Source organism: Arachis duranensis, chromosome 2 (genome assembly GCF_000817695.3).
Source record: "Arachis duranensis cultivar V14167 chromosome 2, aradu.V14167.gnm2.J7QH, whole genome shotgun sequence".
NCBI classification, from domain to species: domain Eukaryota; kingdom Viridiplantae; phylum Streptophyta; class Magnoliopsida; order Fabales; family Fabaceae; genus Arachis; species Arachis duranensis.
This window is the reverse complement of record NC_029773.3, coordinates 87340299-87360554: the sequence shown is the minus strand read 5'-3', so window position 1 is coordinate 87360554 and position 20256 is coordinate 87340299. Positions and strand designations below refer to the sequence as shown.

Below are 20256 nucleotides of genomic sequence, written 5' to 3'. Positions count from 1 at the left end.
TTCTTGTTTTTTTTTTTTTTTTTTTTTTTTTTTTGTGTGTGTATGTGTGTGTGTATGTTGGGGATTGTGGGTGGAAGGCAGCATATGTCTAGCCTCCCCAAACTCCACCAGCTAGGAGCACATACACAAAGCCACCCGGTCTTTTAACACGATAAAATTTATTTTATTCAGCAAGGTTTTAAAAATATGTTGAATTATCTTGTTATGGTTCTTTTGTCATGATTCAGGATTGCTCCGACGTCCAGCTGAGGTTCTTGGGCAAGTCCATGTTGCTACACGGATGAGGCCTGTTGATGCTTTGTGGGCATTGGCTTATGGTGGTCCACTGTCTTTGCTTCCCTTGGCTATAAGCAATTTACGTGAGGATACTCTAGAACCAAAGCAAGGGAATTTTTCTGTATCTATAGCCACCACGTCTCTTGCTGGTCCTATATTTAGAATTATATCCACAGCTATTAAATATCCAAAGAATAATGAGGAGTTATCTCGTGGTAGAGGGCCTGAGGTTCTTTCAAAAATTTTGAACTATCTTCTCCAAACAATATCTTCCTTTGATGTTGAGAAGAGTGATGGTGTAAGAGATGAGGAACTTGTTGCAGCTGTTGTCTCACTTTGTCAATCTCAGAACATTAACCATCCACTTAAAGTGCAGCTCTTCACTACGCTGCTATTAGACTTAAAAATTTGGAGCTTGTGTAGTTATGGAATACAAAAGAAGCTTCTATCATCACTTGCTGACATGGTTTTCACTGAGTCAACAGTGATGCGAGATGCCAATGCCATTCAGATGCTTCTTGATGGGTGCAGAAAATGCTATTGGATTATTCCTGAAAAGGATTCAGTAAATACCTTTTCCCTAACTGGAACAAGACCAGTTGGTGAAATCAATGCTTTGGTCGATGAGCTCTTAGTGGTAATTGAACTTCTAATAGTAGCAGCATCTCCTTCTTTTGCATCAGATGATGTCCGATGTTTACTTGGATTCTTGGTTGACAGTCCACAACCCAGTCAGGTAAGTGGTCCATGAAATGCGTTTTATCTCTTCCTTTTTGAGGGTTGATCGAAAGAATTGTTTGGCAAGATGCTGACATGAAGCACAATAAACAATAACATTATAAACTGCATATCTTCTTCTAATAGGATATCTATATGACTATATGTCATGTTTCTTCTTGGGCAGTCTTGAACAAACTTTGTGGTGAATGTTGATTGAACACAGTAAGAACAAATATGATTATGAACAATCATATTTGGGGGAAAGTTGAGGTACAGAGGCAGAAATTATGTAACCTTCTTGAAGGAGGTTTAGTCATGTGAGGAAAAACCAATAGATGCTTTGGCATGAAAAGATGGATCAATTTTACGAGCAAAAGGGATAGAGAAAGTTGATAGAAACTTTATGAGAAAGCCTTAAAAGTTGATATAAATTTTATCTGTTGATAGAGGTAAATGGAGCCAGTTGTTGTTTCACAAATTTATAACTGGCTCCTTTTAGCTATAGCTTCTATCTTGCACAAGGCTTTTTGTTTCATAGGGGATGGTAAACCCCAGCGGATGTATTGTACTATCCGCAAAACCTCTCTGTAATCCACATAGCACCTCATGTCTTAGTTTCATGACCATTGAAATAGGAAAATACCCACCTTTCTGGCTTAAGTGATAATCTATAATCTTCTGTGCATTGTATTAGATTGAGTAATTGAGTACTAGTAATATGCATCATTTGCTTATTGGTTATCTCATCTAAAACAGCTTATTTTGAAATTGAGATATCTAAGATGAACTTACAAATGCTAGTTTTGTTTTTAATAATATATCTATCAGTTCTAAAAATTATATATATATATATAAATCTAGAGCTCAAACATTTGCAGAGGCATTCCTAGCGTCTGGTGGTATTGAAACGCTACTTGTCCTTCTCCAAAGGGAAGCTAAAGCTGGAGACAATGATGTCTTGGAATCAATGTCAAAGCATTCTGATCTTTCAAAACCTGAGACTAACAGTAGAACTGAAACCAGAGAAAGATGTCAGTATGATGAAGCATTTGAGGAGAAAAGTGAATACGTTTTACAAGACAATGACCAAGGTTCTCAATTTGTTGATAGTGGCAGTTATCTTGATGATGCTGGTTCTCCTGATGCGAATAGTGAAAGGATGGCATTAACCTCTGAACTTTCGTCTGACAAGAACTTGGGAGGCATAAGTCTATCTATTAGTGCCGACAGTGCTAGAAAAAATGTTTACAATGTTGATAAAAGTGATGGCATTGTTGTTCGAATAATAGGTCTCTTGGGTGCTTTAGTAGCTTCTGGGCATTTGAAGTTTGATTGCCCTGCTGGTCCAGATACATCAAGCAACCTTTTGGGTGTTGGACTAGATGAAGGAGGTTGTACTATGTTTGATGATAAAGTTTCTCTTCTTCTTTATGCCTTACAGAAGGCTTTTCAAGCTGCACCCAACAGGCTAATGACTAACAATGTTTACACAGCCTTATTGGCTGCCTCGGTATGACAAACTCTCTCTCCATCTTGTCTGTAATCCTTATCTTTAGAAATGCACAGATCAATATGAGAATTAGTTCTTTAAAGTTGCAAAAATGGCGATGAACTTTTCATTTATGTTTATTGTTTTATTATTATTTGAAAGTGCTACTTGATGCATCACTGGATGCATCTTGGTGTTGAAGATTCCCATGATTATTGTATGCCAACCTAATGTGATAAAACAATAGTACCAGTGAAGATATTTTGGATTCCCCATTTCTCAACATTTGCTTAATTTTTGACAATCCAAACAGCTCATTTACTATTTGTTTGAATATTTGTCAGGATGACACTTTCGGTGACACATTCTCTATTCAAATTATATCATCTTGATCTTTCCCATTTCATCTACCACTTTTCTGTTAGTTGTCATGCAATTTTCATGACCATTTTTCTATGTCTAACGTTTCTTTTTCTCTCAGTAAAAGTGAAACTTGTTAACTTGAAGAGTGAGGAAAACACTCTTGCCAATCAGACAATTTCCCTATCACTATATTTGAATCATAAAACTAAGCCTTCAAGTCCCGTAATCTCTATTGGGCAAAAACCCTTTGATAAATGTCATTAGTTAGCCATGGTGTTCCTTCTCACTAGCTGATCTTTCTTATTCCATGTTTCTTTTGGTCATCCTTCTTTCCATTTCAGTTAAATGCTTCTTCAACTGAGGATGGACTGAATTTCTCTGATTCTGGTCACCGCTTCAAGCATTCACAACTTCTATTGGTGCTTTTGCATTCCCTTCCATTTGCGCCAAGGCCTCTGCAGAGAAGAGTACTTCAGGTATTGGCTTACCATTTTTTTCTTACATCATTATATGTCTAGTATTTGTACATTGTATCTTATTCTATTGTTTTGTGAGGTCCTTTTAGTATCATATTTTTGCACTTGCTTCTTTGATCCATTTGATTTTTATGGATAGACTTGCTTATTTTATTGTTTTGTTATTTGATGCATTAGAATCTTATGCTACATATTTTCTTTTTCATTGATTATTATTCTTTCCTTTAAGTTTTCCATTTCCTAATCTCGGAGATTAAACATGCAATTCATTCTATATGCCTACCAAAGTTCCTTCATAGGCAGCCTGAGCCTGGTAAAATGCTTAAAACCAAAGTTAAGCAATTTACATTACTTTAAGGTACTTGGAACAGTAATTATAAAAAGATGTATTTCACTGAAACGAAAAATGGTTTCATAGCTTCTTCATGGTGTGCGGTACATGGGACAACAGCAAACATGCTAGAGTACTTGTGAAAGGAGAATATCCAAGAAACTTTTTTTTTATGCCTTATACTTTTCTATGTGGCTTTGTGAAAGGAGAATATCATGTTTTCCTTGTTACTTCTAGTCACTTCTTGTGGTATATTTTTGTATATTATGCTTTTCGTCATTCTATCTCTCCATTACATTGTACTAGAATTAAGGATTCCAATTCTGGAAAACTTGTTTTATACCATCCAGTTTTTTTGAGCTGCTTGTTTGTGTATGATTTCAGGATGTTCTATTTTTGGCTTGCAGTCATCCAGAAAACAGAACCAATCTGACAAACATGGAGGAATGGCCAGAATGGATTTTAGAGGTCCTAATATCAAACCATGAGGTAATAACACACATACACACATACACATTTTTCACAACTCTAAGAATTGCCAGTGAATGAGAAGTTTATTGACTGTTACTATCCCACTACAACATGGTAGCAAAAAAGGAAACATTTGCGCGTGCACACATTTTTCACACTCTTAAACTTTGACAATGCTAAAAGTTGCCATGTGAATGAGAAGTTTAATGATTGTCAGTGTTCCACAACAACAGGATTGGAAAAAAAGGAAAAAGCACTGGGTTCGAATAGTTAGAAATAATTGTGAATCTATGTATTGATTTATGCTGTAATTCATATGTGATGTTATTTATGTACTTACATAGTTTGGTTTGACAGGTGGGTTCAAGCAAATCATCTGATCATACAAGCCCAAGAGACATAGAGGACCTTATACATAACTTCCTTATGACCTTACTAGAACATTCGATGCGCCAAAAAGATGGATGGAAGGTTGATTTTGTTTAGATCATTACTTCCTTTTAAATATACTGCTTGTCATTGCTGATACCCATGATCCACTTTTTAGATCTCTTGGTTGGCTTTTTTTCGTGCCTTTAATGTATTAGTTCTTGGTTCTTTGGCTGGAGCTGTAACAGTTGAACGTCAAAATATTAGATGATATAATACTTGAATGTGAAATGGATTTCGAAAATAACTTTCTGGTTCAGTGTAGTTTCATTGGTCATTTGGTAGAGATTTACAGGTTCATATCACCTTGTGATATAAGGTTTGGTTGTTGGAATGCTAAAATGCTGTGGAATATCTTATTCACCTCTTAGCAATATATGTCTGTTGGAGTTCTCCAATGTTATTAACTCCCTAATTTGATCATTTTAACTTACTATTAGATAGATGTTTTTTAAACTTGTATGGTTGCTTGTATTATCTACTTCATTAATACTGTTTAGTGCTGCTAAAATTTTGTATAGGATATTGAAGCAACAATTCATTGTGCTGAATGGCTTTGTATTGTGGGTGGATCTAGCACAGGAGAACATAGGATGAGGTAAGGCACCCACTATGAGTTTCATAAAATAAGAATGCATCATGATTTTCCTGAAACATCATACTATATTTTGAAAACCTTAGTTGTGTAGAATTAATTTTGAATGATAATGTTACCCCCACTTCATTGATGTTGTTTGTAAGTGAAACTTATATGAAAATTGTCATAGATGTCAAAATTAAGGCATATGAACATTGTCTCCTGTGGTGCATGTAATATCACTCAAGTGTTGAACCTAAGAATTTAAGTTCTTCCTTGCATTGTTGTTACTCTCCTCTTTTATTTTCTACAAATGCAAGAATAGCTATGTATGTTGTGGAATTGTGAGGGTAGTCTCAAGATCACTTGAACAAAAGATATGCTAATATACTAACATGAATTGGTCAAGGTGGTAGGTGCTTTAGTCCCATAACTAGATGTCCCAGATTCTAGCCCTAGGAATGGAAAAATCCTCATCGGTAAACCTCTACCCCCTTCCTCCTCAGACCTAGCTTGGAGTGGGCCAGGTTAATCAGATTCTTGGTAATAAGACTCAGATGCAAGTGGTTCCATTAAGATCAAATAAAGAAGGAATGCTGATCTGAAGAAAATTTGGTTTGATTCAAGTTAAACCAATGATTGGGTAGGGTCTAAAACTAAATAGAAGTTACAAAAACTAGATGAGGAAATGTGAAAAGCAGTAGGAATACGTGTTCCACAGTTATTTACAAAATACCTAAAGAATACTTCTTGGCGTCTCTCGGATTATAGTTTCTAATCCCAAATTCATGTTGGGATTCAGGGTGAGCAAATTTGATCTTACCCAAAATTACATGTTTCGCAAGAGTAAGACCATGGTTGTGTGGTGTTTGATAATGATTTGAGGGTATCATGGCCTGGTTATGAGTAGATGTGAAAAAGGTTGCTATTCTTAAGTTCAACATGGTATGTTGAGACAGGCTGGTATGTTTAAGGTAGGCTTGAACAATTGTCATAAGTAGTATTTATAAAATTGGGACCATTGTTAAGGACCAAATCTGCTAAAAGCTTAAATTGTAAGGTGAAGCTTATGAATAGTTAAACATTTCAGACATTCTCTCATCCTAGAGCCTTTTGAGCTTGAGGCATGAACAAATGCAGCAAGGATTGAATACTAACACTAGTCTAAGAAACTTTGAAGCCATGTCAACCACCAGTTGTCCTTAAAGTTGTAGAAGAGAAAATTCATGAATGGTTTTAAATGATGATATGCCATTATCTGAAGTTTAGCTGAAATGTGCTTCTGTGCTTTATGTGCTTCATTTAACTATTTTTCTCTTGGAATACACAATTATGATACTGGTTAGCTTTACATAGAAGACTTTTGTGAACTTTTTTTTTTCTACCAAAAAGTTTCCAATGACTACACTTTTTCGAATAGAAAAAAAAGGTCCTAACGTATATTATCACTATTCTTGAATGTCTTGAAGGCGTGAGGAAGCATTGCCTATATTCAAGAGGAGACTTTTAGGTGCCTTGTTGGAGTTTTCTGCTCAAGAATTGCAGGTTCAGGTACATTGGTTTTTGTCAATGATCTTCTTTTCAAACATTTTATTTATGGCATGTAGGCACAATTGTATCCTTTTGTCTTCTGATTCTATTTTCCTCATCAATCATTTTGGTTCCGAATGTCCATGCTTATCTAAAAATAAATAGCTTCACTCATAGTTAAGCACACCTAGTTAGTGTTTGAAAATGGTTTCTGGGATACAAATATAGAGATAATGAGACACTAGTGATGGATACAAAGACAAATGTATTTGTTAATAATTTTAACATTCGGGGATAAAACAGAAAAACAAAATGTAAAAAAATTTCCATTTCAGTGTCCTGTCTCCACTATCTCCACTTGTTGGGAGAATGGCAAGATTTTATTGTCTTTAAATTTGTGTCCCAGAGATAGATTCCAAACACTACCTTAGAAATAAAATCTGTACATACAAGAATAATTGCAGATACACATACTTACCCACTTTTTTTTTTTTTTATGAAAAGAGTGGAAGGAAACAACAATTAAAGTTTTTGCATTCATATTTTCCTGAATGCAGACTCACACTATTGCTGCAGCTGCTGCTGGCGTTGCAGCTGAGGGTTTGTCTCCAGATCTCGCTAAGGTGGAGGCTGAGAATGCAGCTTACCTGTCAGTGGCATTAGTAGAGAATGCTATTGTGATACTTATGCTTGTTGAGGATCATTTAAGGTTACAGAGCAAACAGTTTACTTTACGTGCCACAGATGTCTCTCCATCTCCCCTTTCTCTTTTTTTTCCAGCCCAGGATAACTCACCGTCATTGTCAGTAACTGGAGAATCAACAGAAGTTATGGGTGATCGCACATCGTCCTCTAGTAATTCTGGGGCAGTCTCTCTTGATGTATGTCTGCTAAAATTTAAACTTAGGCATTCATGGTAGAAGTCATAAATTGATAGGGTTCTATACTGCTTATAGTTTTGCCTTCCATTCATGAATTCATGCAATGGTAGCATGCCATTTTTTACTTTGCACACCTTTTGTTTTTCTTTTCTGGAAAATATTTATTAAGCAAGCATCCTATACACTACCTCTATCCAAAATTAACTGTCCAATTATAAATGCTCTCACTAATTAATGAAATGATCGGAAAAACACTAGTTTTATTGAAAGGATTTAGCTAACTTGTGCCCTGAGGGCACATTTTAAAAATATAATAATAGAATCTTTTTAATGTTTTTGATGTATTCAATGCATTGGAAATATAAAAACGTTTATTTTTTCAAGAACTTTTATAAAAAATTTCCTTTTATAGTGTTTTTAACCTATGCCTTTAGGGCACATTTTAGCAAAACCCTTATTGAAACTTAATATTATTACTCTCCTCTCTCTCTGTGTTTCTCTCCTTTGCTAATCTCATTTAGTAAAGACAGGATGAAAAAAAAAATCTCTCTAAAGTACATCAACAGGACAGTAATTTGTGGAAGGAAAAAAAAATCCTTCTATACAGGATAGGAAATTTTTGGTTGAGGTAGTAACTTAGATTTGTTTTTGCATAATGCTTTCCTTTGAATAGTCCATTTTTCTTTCTCTTTTCTCTTTGTTTTGCGTGTTTATCTCAATATTGTTCAAGCATTCATGTTGTCCACTATTCTAGGTCCTTGCTTCGATGGCTGATGCAAATGGTCAAATATCCACTTCCGTGATGGAAAGGCTTGCTGCTGCTGCTGCTGCTGAGCCTTATGAATCTGTTTCTTGTGCTTTTGTATCCTATGGGTCCTGCGCTAAGGATTTAGCTAATGGCTGGAAATTTCGGAGCCGTTTGTGGTATGGCGTTGGCCTTCCTTCAAAGGGAACTCCACTTGGTGGTGGTGCAGGAGGATGGGAAATTTGGAAGTCAGCTTTGGAGAAAGATGGCAATGGCAACTGGGTTGAGCTTCCTCTGGTGAAGAAGTCTATGGCAATGCTCCAAGCATTGTTGCTAGATGAGTCCGGCCTTGGTGGCGGTCTTGGAATTGGCGGAGGGTCAGGCACTGGGATGGGAGCAATGGCTGCATTGTACCAGCTATTAGACAGTGACCAACCATTCTTTTGCATGCTCCGGATGGTTCTTCTATCAATGAGGGAAGAAGATGATGGGGGAGAACATATGCTGATGAAGACTTCAACAATTGAGGATGCAATCTCTGAAGGAAGGAAACAAAACTCGACACTTTTGTGGAGGTAATGCTATCATTGCTATCTAATACCATTTCCAGCACATGTTTTAATCATGAATGGTTTATTGATCTGGATTAAATTTGGCTATCAATTGGTATAATTCTATACAGCACCATAATATTGACATTTGCTCATTTTTCCTTCCTCTCTGTAGCTAGTGCTTAAGATGTTCCCCTCTTTATGCTACCATTTTTTTCATTTCAATATAGTTATTCAATCTCAGCGCGGGTGCACGCACGCGCACACACACCACGCAACACACAGTAAACTAAAGCAAAATGGAATGGACCATGATCTTGTCTTATTTATCCCTAATCTTGTCTTATTTATTACTAACACACACTATGCATGTGCATGCAACACACAGTAAACTAAAGCAAAATGGAATGGACCATGATCTTGTCTTATTTATCCCAAATCTTGTCTTATTTATTTGTCTTGTAATTTGAACAGTGTCCTCTCTCCAGTTCTGAACATGCCAATTTCTGAGTTTAAAAGACAAAGAGTGTTGGTAGCATGCTGTTTACTTTATTCTGAGGTTAGTATTTTTCAGCCTTTAACATTTTTATTCTTGCTTAATATGTTAGGCTGTTATCAAAGTATGTGTCGTTTTTTGTATTTTGTGCACAACCATGTAGTTACCATAGTACAACATCTGGTCAGGTGTACCATGCTGTTAGCATAGACCAAAAGCCTCTCCGTAAACAGTACCTTGAGGCTATTTTACCTCCATTTGTTGCGGTCTTGAGGAGGTGGCGCCCCATCTTGGCTGGAACCCATGAACTCGCAACTACTGATGGTCTGAATCCTCTTACCGTAGATGATCCTGCACTAGCTGCTGATGCCCTTCCAGTCGAGGTACTTTAATGTGTATTGTGCCAGCACATGCACTCATTGAAAATAAATTAGAGGAGAAAAGTATTCAACCAATATGAATTAAAGGATTGAAATGATCAAATTTAAAAATAGTCCAAGTTATCTGCTACAATGAGATTCTATATGGTGTTGATCTTCAATTCATTTATATGATTTTACTGCAATGCATCTAACATTTCTTTCAGGCTGCTCTGGCAATGATGTCTCCAGCCTGGGCTGCTGCTTTTGCATCTCCACCTGCAGCAATGGCATTGGCTATGGCAGCAGCTGGTACTTCAGGTGGTGAAAGTCGTGCCCCTGTAAGAAATACCCAACTTAGGCGTGACACCTCATTGATGGAACGGAAACAACAGGCTAAGCTTACTACATTTTCAAGCTTTCAAAAACCTTTAGAAGCACCTACTAAAACTCCTCCATTACCCAAGGACAAAGCTGCAGCAAAAGCTGCTGCTTTGGCAGCAGCTCGTGATCTTCAACGATTTTCAAAGATTGGTGCTGGAAGAGGTCTTAGTGCTGTTGCAATGGCTACATCTGCTCAGCGAAGGAATGCTAGTGATATGGAGCGTGTTAAGAGGTGGACTATAACTGAAGCAATGGGAGTTGCCTGGATGGAATGTTTGCAGCCAGTTGATACAAAGTCAGTGTATGAGAAAGATTTTAATGCTTTATCATATAAATTCATTGCAGTTCTAGTTGCCAGTTTTGCCCTAGCAAGGAACATGCAACGGTCTGAGGTTTGTTCCTAAACAATTTATGTTACATGGTTTTCATATTATATATTGAGATATTGTATGTATGTTATATGTTTATATTTCTTGTTTGCCAGATTGACAGGCGTGGTAATGTTGATATAATAGCTAGGCATCGAATCAATACAGGAATCCGTGGGTGGCGCAAACTTATTCGGCAGTTAATTGAGATGAGAACTCTTTTTGGGCCTTTTGCGGATCATTTATACAGCCCACCTCTTGTATGTTGTAATAATATAACCGTCTACATTGTCATCACTAAACTTGCATTCTTTGTTGCTTTTCATCTCTTTTTCGCCTTAACTCAAAAAAAAAATATTATGATTAACTCACTTCACTGTAATTAGACTTATATTGGGGATCATATACTGCTGTAATAGCAGGGGCAATCAGGTGCACTAGTTTTGACAGTTGGCTGTTAGTTATGCCGGCTCTCCTGGGAGTCAGGCTTAACCTACACTCATCAACTTATTCTGTTAGTTAATGATATTTCTTGATATATAATTTAAATGCCTTGATCAGAAAATTCAATTCAATTTTTTTTAAAAAAAAAATACCTTCTCATACCTGTGTTTCCAGAATTTATGTGGTGGGATTTTGGTGTTTTGCAAAAAAGTGAAATGATGTATTTGACATAATGCTCTGATTTTGCTGTTTCCGATGTTCTTGGTGAATTTCATATTTGAATAATTCATACCATCTTCTATTAAAATCTTAGATTAAAAATAAGGATTTGATGTTTCACCATGATGATAACTTCTATAATATCTAGGTTTTTTGGAAGCTAGATTTTATGGAAAGTTCTTGCCGGATGAGAAGATGTTTGAAGAGGAATTACCGAGGATATGATCATTTAGGTGCTGCAGCCAATTATGATGATGATAATTCAGAGAAGAATAAAGATCAGAAAACACCAATTTTATCAGCAGAAGCAATCTCAATAGACGGTATAAATGAAGATGAAGAACAGGCTGAAATTGATAATCTGGACGCTAAGGTTAATGATATTGAAGACAAAGTAATGAATCAGCCTCCTAAACTTTCTGAACCAGTAGAGCAAACTGTAGAGCAATCTTTAGAAACCAGTGCAACCAAACTTTCGAGTGTTGAAGGTATTGTTCGAAGTTCTTCGGGGATTGCACCTGGCTATGTTCCAAGTGAACTTGATGAAAGAATTGTTCTTGAGCTACCCTCATCAATGGTCCAGCCACTTAGGGTATTACAAGGAACCTTCCAAGTAAGTTTATTTGTCCAGTTTAAAGTTCTTTTAATTCTTCATAATTATTTATTTATTTTATTTTATGCATTTGAATTCCTCTGCAGGTAGCTAAGCTATGCTGATGATATTGCATATATGTAAATAAAGATATTTTCCTTTTCTGAGAATTGCCTTTGTATGCTTCTATTGATTTTGTAAGCCCATTTGAGGTTGATTAGGTTAGTGGAATTTTAGAAAGCTGCTGGTGGAGGAAAAGAGAAGAAGAAATTTCAAAACATAAAAGTGAGAAGAAATCTCTATATTGGTTCTTGAAGATTTATGGCATATCAATTTGGTCAATCAAAGAAGGATGCGTTAATTTGAGAGATTTTTTCATCTATTTATCTTCTCTTCTTGATTTTTGTAGCTTTTGCTTTCTTTGATCAAAATGCCTGGAAACTTTTTGTTGGATAAAATCTGATATTGCTTACTATTTGCACTCATAATTTTAGTGTGGCAAAGGTGCATGTTGAAAATGTTTTTTCTGGGTAGCTGTTGTAATTGTACAATTGTAAATTAGCATTGCCTGATTGCAGGTAACCAGTAGGAGGATAAATTTTATAGTAGATAACAGTGCATGCAGCACCCCCATGGATGGTTTGGATATCAATTCTGAGGCATGGGACCAAGAAAAGGATCGTAGCTGGTTAACGTCATCCCTTCATCAAATTTTTAGCCGGAGGTGAATGAATTCATTTCAATGAACATTCATAATCCTGTCAGTCTATTCTATATATGTGTTTTCATTTCTAATCATGATGCATATGTCGACATTATATTAAAACTATTTATGGATCTTATCTATTAACTTTTTATTATCTTGATACCAAGAATAATCTTTGAACCATCTATATGTTGATTTATTATGTGGCATACTATATGAATTTGCAGGATGGCTTTAAGCTAAAAGTGTGACGGTATTAACAAACCAAATTAACCTAAAATTACCCTTTGTCCACTCTCATAAAAGAACAAAACTGCACACAGTTATTAAAATCTTAGGTTTTATTTGGTCTTTCTTGTGTTTTCATTTTCTAATTATATGTTTTCAGTGATAATTACACTAGTGCCACCTTGCTTCCCCTGCTTCTTCCTTAAAAACTTTTATGAGGAAAATGGTCAACATGAAACTAAAAGTTCCAATAAGTTTGAAAATATGAACGAGATGAAAACAGTGGAACATATTTCTTATTATTGATGAAAACCTATGCTTTTGAATTTTAAAATATGAGATAAATAAACCAAACATACTGTTAACCTTCTGAATTTGCAGATTGATAATCCTAAAATGATCCTTTTTGAGGAAAGGAAATTACATTATGGTTCAAGAGTAACAAGCATCTTAATAAAGTAGGAACTTACAATATTAGCCAATGAGTTGACAGCTTAGTTACATGATGTTTGCTGGTCGATAGTTGATAACATATTACTTTTATGTCCATATTAATAATGAAAAAAAAAACTGTCATTTTATCAGTATTTGTTCCTTTTACAGATATCTCCTTAGAAGAAGTGCGCTGGAGCTATTTATGGTGGACCGTTCAAATTTTTTCTTTGACTTTGGGGTATTTCTCTTTATTTGTGCTACTTTATTCTCTATTTTTCCATAAGATAATCTTGGATTTGTAATATCTCCAATGTTTAACACTCGTATTCCTAATACTTATTACCAATGAATTTTCTCTTCAGAGTAGTGAGGGGCGAAGGAATGCATATCGAGCAATTGTTCAATCACGGCCTCCTCATTTAAACAATATATATTTGGCCACTCAAGTAATGTCTTTTCTTTTACTGTTCTCTTTTGCAAATCATTCTCCATGTAGGCTTAGGATAACAATAAAGGATGTAAGCGAAGAACCTAAGAATATACCACTTTTTGCAGAGGCCAGAACAACTTTTGAAAAGAATACAACTTATGGAGCGCTGGGCTAGGTGGGAGGTATGAATTGAGCCTTAACTGATCAAAGGATTTTGATTCTAATATAATATGCATATGAATCACTTATATTCATTAATTTTATAATCCCTTGTGCAGATCAGTAATTTTGACTACCTAATGCAACTCAATACACTGGCTGGGCGTAGTTATAATGATATAACACAGGTGATCTTTTTCCCTTGTTTCTTAACCAGTAATGATTTCTTTTCTTAATTTATTAATTTTTATCTTATATGAAATTGTTATTTATATACCACCTTTTTGTGAAAAAAAAAAAATTCTGGCAGTACCCAGTTTTCCCCTGGATTCTTTCTGATTACAGTTCTGAGAGCTTGGATCTTTCTAACCCTTCTTCTTACCGAGATCTTTCAAAGGTATTGTATAATGAATCATGATTTAATCAGTTCTAAGAGAATGTTTTTATCTTTTCTCTGATAATTAATGCTTATGACTTGATGCAGCCTATTGGTGCACTGAACCCAGACCGTCTGAAAAAATTTCAAGAGAGATATGCTAGCTTTAACGACCCAGTCATCCCCAAATTCCATTACGGATCACACTACTCCAGTGCAGGAACAGTGGGTTCCCCTCTATTTTCTGCTTCAATAGAAAATTAAAAAATAATTTATTTGTCCATGTTTTGCCAGAGTTGTTTGGTAGCTTTGGGGAAGTTGATTTTTAAAGGGAAGCTATATTAACTGATAGCCAGGCTGTTTCAGAATGCTAATAACAAATTTAACTCATAGATATATCAACTTATGGCCAAGAAGTCATACAAGTCGTAATAGGGAAGCCGACCAAAAATTCAAAAATTCTGATGTATAAGGTCATGCTTTGTTGATATCTTGCTGTAGAATTGGTGTGTCTATTTTACTGCTGTGATAAATTTTAAAATTAGTTTATATTCATAGCACGGCATAAATCACTATGATAATGTTGACATGTTTAATTTTTCAAACTACAATAGCAATAGAAGCAATTTCTTATTCTGTACACAATGTTCTCTAGTATGGTTGATTCTTAGTTGCTTGTTTTGCAGAGTTAATGGTTATTATCTTCTTTTCAGGTTCTGTATTATCTTGTTAGGGTTGAACCATTCACTACCCTTGCAATCAAACTTCAAGGTGGAAAATTTGATCATGCCGATCGGATGTTCTCAGATGTTTCTACTACTTGGAATGGAGTCCTTGAGGACATGAGTGATGTGAAGGAATTGGTAAGTCTATCAACTTTTATGACAAACTGATTGATTTGTACATTATGCACAACACAATTGGGAGAAAAGCTTGGTATACTCTATATTTTCTGCATTTGTTTCTTTAGAAGAATTTGTGGTATAGTCAAGTGCATATTTTAGTTATTATCCCTGTGATTCTTCTGCCATATCAGATACTGTAAGACTTCCTCCTTGGGCTGAGAATCCAGTTGATTTTGTGCATAAGCATAGGATGGCTCTGGAGAGTGAGTATGCATCTGCTCATTTACATGAGTGGATTGACCTCATATTTGGGTATGCACCTGCTTCAAATTTTTTGCTTGTCCTTTAACAATACTCTTCTCTTTTCCTTCACATATAAAACCAAACATACTCTGCTACTTTAACCAGCCTGCTTGAATCTTATCTTCTACATCCTCTTTGGTTTCTCCATTATCCTATATAATACACAAGATACTTAAATCTCTTTACTTGTAGGAGGGTGCTTTCTCCAATTTTCACTTATGTGTTAGTGTTTCCAATCTTTGTCCCGAACTTGCATTCCATATATTCCGACTTACTATGGCTTATGCGCAAACCATACACCTTTAATGCTCTATATGTGGCCAAAACTCCTCATTCTTGTCCTTAATGCACTTAGTTGATCCAAATCTCCCGTCCTTCTTTCTCAAGTCTTTGCTATCTTGTATATACCTCTTTCCCCAAAGATTGATAAAGACCTTCATATGCTCTTGTTCTCACTTTACTTAATACCACCTTTGTTTCCTTCTTAACCTTGTATTTTTCCCAATTTTCGTCATTGTGACATAAAGACCCCCATGATAATTCCTATCCCATTTCTATTCTTCACCTTTCTTATATACAAAGCTTAAACCCGAAGGTATCCAACTCCTTTTCCTTCATCCCTATCCTAACACAACCCTCCCCTTTTATCTGGACTTGGGACCAGCTATGTAACATAGGCGGAGTTATAGTATCTATAACAATGCTTTCCAAATTTTCATTATTTTTGTAGCTTCTAGACCATTTACATCTGGTGACATTAGTGAGTTCGACCATGCAGGTATAAGCAAAGAGGCAAAGAAGCTATAGCAGCGAATAATGTTTTCTTTTATGTTACCTATGAAGGAACAGTGGATATTGATAAAATATCTGACCCAGTATGTTTCCTTTGCTTCTCCATATTTCAAATTCTTTTGGATGTTTGAATAAAATGCAACCCCAGTTATTTTATTTATTTATATTCTTTACCATGAGAATTAACTTCTTTGCCTCAAGGATGTATGACATGTTAATTATACTATTTTGCAATATGAATTTATTTTGTCATTTACAAGCAAACCATCCACAATTAGCAATACAGTTGTTGCATATTGGCAATCTTATCTGTATTTTTGCAAATTATGTTTCTGCAACTTACGACTCCCTTCTGTGCATAACAAGTAAAGGTACAACAGCGTGCGACACAAGATCAGATTGCTTATTTTGGACAGACACCATCCCAACTTCTGACTGTTCCTCACTTAAAGAAGAAGCCATTAGCCGAGGTTCTGCATTTGCAGGTAACTATTGATTCCATTGGTTTGACATCTTCATTGTACATAAATACAGAATGCTGTCTCTGTACTTCTTAAGATTTGTGCCAGAATATTATGATAAGTGTCTTTCATGTGTTGATGACAAGTGAATGTGATTATAATGATAATCCATTATTCCATATATTGCTTTGTATATCAGACAATATTTCGAAACCCCAAAGAAGTCAAGCCATATGTTGTTCCATCCCCACAGCACTGCAATCTACCTGCAGCTGCCATTCACGCATCTTCAGACATGGTTGTGGTTGTTGATATGAATGCACCAGCAGCTCATATTGCACAACACAAGTGGCAGCCCAATACGCCTGATGGCCAGGGTACTCCATTCCTTTTTCATCATGGGAAAGCTGCATCAGGGTCTGCTGGTGGACTTATGCGCATGTTCAAAGGGGCAAGTGATGAAGAGTGGTTATTTCCCAAGGCATTAGCTTTTGCTGCTTCTGGAATTAGGAGCCAAGCTATTGTTGCTGTAACATGTGACAAAGAAATCATTACTGGTAAATCTAGATAAGTTAACAATGGGAGCTATTTTGGATGTTTACAATGTTTACTCACACAGGATTTATAGAAGAGGAACATGTTAAAGAAGATATGGATAGAAGTCCTACTGATCATTTATTTGCCTTAAACTATATAATCAAGAATTAATGGTTGTAGATCTAAATCCATATAGCCTCTAGGTAAGATGAAACCAATAAATATATAACCATAAAGCATGACAGTTGGACATCAGAAATTCTCTTTCTTGGATACAGTTTTTTGTCTCTGTCTTCTATGTTGGATCAAAATTTATTCACTGTGTCAGCTCAACTTGCAAAACACTTGTAGTTGTTGCTTATGTATGGTGCTATTTAACATCTAATTTGAAAATTTGGCTTCTGGTTAGGTGGGCATGCTGATAATAGTATTAGGGTAGTATCCTCAGATGGAGCTAAAACCTTGGAGACAGCTTATGCGCACTGTGCTCCTGTAACTTGCGTTGGTCTTTCACCGGATAGTAACTATCTGGTGACAGGATCTGAAGATACAACAGTAATAATCTGGAGAATACATAGGTCACATACATCTCGTGTATCAGACTCTTCCATTAGCTCACTTCCTTCAACCAGCGGTACTTCTTCATCACATTTGTTCTTCGAAAAGAATCAGAGACGCCGCATTCAGGGTCCTCTACAGGTACTTCGGGGGCACCACGGTGAAATACTTAGTTGTTGTGTCAACTCAGATGTTGGAGTAGTTGTTTCATGCTCCGAATCATCAGATGTTCTCTTGCATTCAATAAGGAGGGGACGTTTAATCAAAAGGCTGGATGGTGTTGAGGCACATTCTGTTTGCCTTTCCTCTGAAGGGGTTGTCATGACCTGGAATGAATCACAGCATACTCTCTGTACCTTTACTATTAATGGTGTTATGATAGCCAAAACTGAATTATCTTTCTATAAAGGCGTCACTTGCATGGAAATCTCCGTTGATGGGAGGAATGCTTTGCTAGGAATCAGTTCTGCAGAAAATAGTAAACCCCAGGATAACAGTTGGTGGAACAAGACAGGTATAACTGATCCTGATTCACCACCAAAAGAAACTCATGAAGCCGACAGAATCGATGTCCCATCACCATCAATTTGCTTCTTGGATTTGCACACTCTGGAGGTAGAATATCCATGATGCTCAAATGTGATGCAGAAAATAAATTACAGATGTTATCTCTCATTAAACTGTCACTATGTTCTCTGGCTGTATGAGATAAGGTTTTGTTGTTTTGTATGTGCTCTCACTGAAAACTTGTGCTTTTCCTAAAAGCTAACTCCAGAAATTTTGTATATTTCACCCAACATTATTTTATAAAAAAATGAAAAAAAATTCTTTCATAAACAACCAACAATTGGTTTGCAATCTCTCCTTGCAATTGTAACATCTTATTTATTTTACCACTTTATCTGCTGTTTCTTGTTGAATTATTATATAGAAGACATCAACATTTTTTAATTTTTAAACAAATTAACACTTTATGTGAGTCTAACAAAACATCATAAATGTTCATCTTGGTCCAGCATTTTTACTGTGTGATGCATGATCTCCTTCTTCAGCACCCGGTTCTTCATTTAACAGTTCTACTATACTATTTTTCTGTAGGTAATTCATGTAATGAAGCTAGCAGAAGGACAGGAAATCACAGCTCTTGCACTAAACAAGGATAACACGAATCTTTTGGTTTCAACTTTGGATAAAAATTTGATTATCTTCACTGATCCAGCTGTAAGTTAAATCATTCTTGATAACAATCCTGCCATAGATCAGTCATTGCTTATGAGTGAATTAGCGTGCTTAATTATCCGTTTGTGTTCTCTTGGAGGAAGGAATCATTTTCCTAATCCTTGTAAATTTTCCAAACGGATGAATTTCCTATATCTCACTTGCAATCTAGTTTCTTCAATACTATTGAACATGTGGAAAGAAGACCAGCAGAGCATTCGATTAGAAGGGTACATCATATGGAAGATAGACCAGTGTTTACTGTTTAGGGGCAAAGAAAGACCTAAGAAGACTCAGAAGAGAGATCTAAGCATAAATGGACTTATTGCAGACATGATACATGATACATGATAAGGTGTAATAGCATCATTTGATTCATGTGGTTGACTTCATCTAGTAGGATAAGGCTTTGTTATTATTATTGTTGTTGTTGCTGCTGCTGCCGTTGTTGTTGTGAAACCATTTACTCCAAAAATTTAAGCTATTAGGTATAGGCACATGATAGTTATATATCTAGCATTGCACTTTATCTCGATTTCCACAATTTACAAGAAGTTCTTAAATGTTCTTGGAGCATACAAGAATTTCTCCACCACAATTTACACCTCTGTAGTGTGGTAGGTTTTTATATTTCTGTGTTCCTGTGGGATCACCTCCATGAAAATCAAATTGGTTACACTGGACCAGTGAGTGTGGTGCACTAAAACCTGTGTGACTTTCATTATTCTTAAAACTAGATTATTATATATTTGTTTGTCATGAAAATCTCATTACATTTTAAGCCTGACCATCGGGTCAGAAATTTAAAAAAATATTATTCCTCCAACTAACCAGAAAAATGTTTATAAAAAAATTTTATAGCCACAATATATGTTGATGTCTATCCTACATATAATACAATAGCCGATAACTCTTTTACTATTTGCTTGCAGTTAAGCTTGAAGGTGGTTGATCAAATGCTCAAGCTTGGTTGGGAAGGTGATGGACTTAAGAACCTCATAAAGTCATAGCTTTTAGGATATAGAGAAGTCGATTATAGATCTCCTATACATAATAATTAACAATTAGGAAAATTAGGATTGGGGTTTATACTACTCTTGTTTATAAGCACTTTCGTTTCATCCCTTTGGTTTCAGAGATGTCTTGTAACATATGTGACACTTCTTTTCTTTTTTTTAACCACCACCACAGTATTAGGCTTTTAGATTTAGCTCAGGGGTCCTCTTCGCTCTCCCAGCTTTACTGAAGTGCTTGTATTTGACAGACTTCTCGCTGAGGCTTGAGCCATTAAATTTTTTCTCTTCAATTTTTTCCATTATTTTCTCTTTCAGAATTGTAGTGAAAGAAAATTTTATATATTAGCTATTCTTTCTTGTAGCGAAAGAATATTTATGAGTATATTTCGGCTAAAGGCATGAGTCTTCAAGTGACACATTAATATGTACGTAATTTATAAGATGAAAATCTGATAATAAATATAAAAGACCTGTCACTGAAAGTGGTGAAT

The 20256-nt window shown here is 35.7% G+C and overlaps 1 protein-coding gene across 1 annotated transcript in view; it reads left to right on the top strand.

Annotated features, from left to right (window-relative positions):
• LOC107475671 (BEACH domain-containing protein C2-like) overlaps positions 1 to 20150 on the top strand; it is a 22030-nt gene extending 1880 nt beyond the window's left edge. Inside the window, 30 exon segments of the mRNA XM_052257939.1 lie at positions 228 to 1012; positions 1691 to 1695; positions 1825 to 2506; positions 3190 to 3324; positions 4040 to 4144; positions 4484 to 4597; positions 5077 to 5153; positions 6602 to 6683; positions 7220 to 7543; positions 8298 to 8863; positions 9314 to 9398; positions 9524 to 9718; positions 9922 to 10470; positions 10563 to 10706; positions 11258 to 11722; positions 12280 to 12425; positions 13239 to 13308; positions 13433 to 13516; positions 13626 to 13682; positions 13779 to 13847; positions 13970 to 14056; positions 14144 to 14260; positions 14749 to 14971; positions 15072 to 15192; positions 15962 to 16058; positions 16347 to 16460; positions 16636 to 16993; positions 17383 to 18146; positions 18630 to 18752; positions 19682 to 20150. Coding sequence (XP_052113899.1) covers positions 228 to 1012; positions 1691 to 1695; positions 1825 to 2506; positions 3190 to 3324; positions 4040 to 4144; positions 4484 to 4597; positions 5077 to 5153; positions 6602 to 6683; positions 7220 to 7543; positions 8298 to 8863; positions 9314 to 9398; positions 9524 to 9718; positions 9922 to 10470; positions 10563 to 10706; positions 11258 to 11722; positions 12280 to 12425; positions 13239 to 13308; positions 13433 to 13516; positions 13626 to 13682; positions 13779 to 13847; positions 13970 to 14056; positions 14144 to 14260; positions 14749 to 14971; positions 15072 to 15192; positions 15962 to 16058; positions 16347 to 16460; positions 16636 to 16993; positions 17383 to 18146; positions 18630 to 18752; positions 19682 to 19759 — 6821 coding nt within the window. The 3' untranslated portion in view covers positions 19760 to 20150.
• The last annotated feature ends 106 nt before the right edge of the window (positions 20151 to 20256 follow it).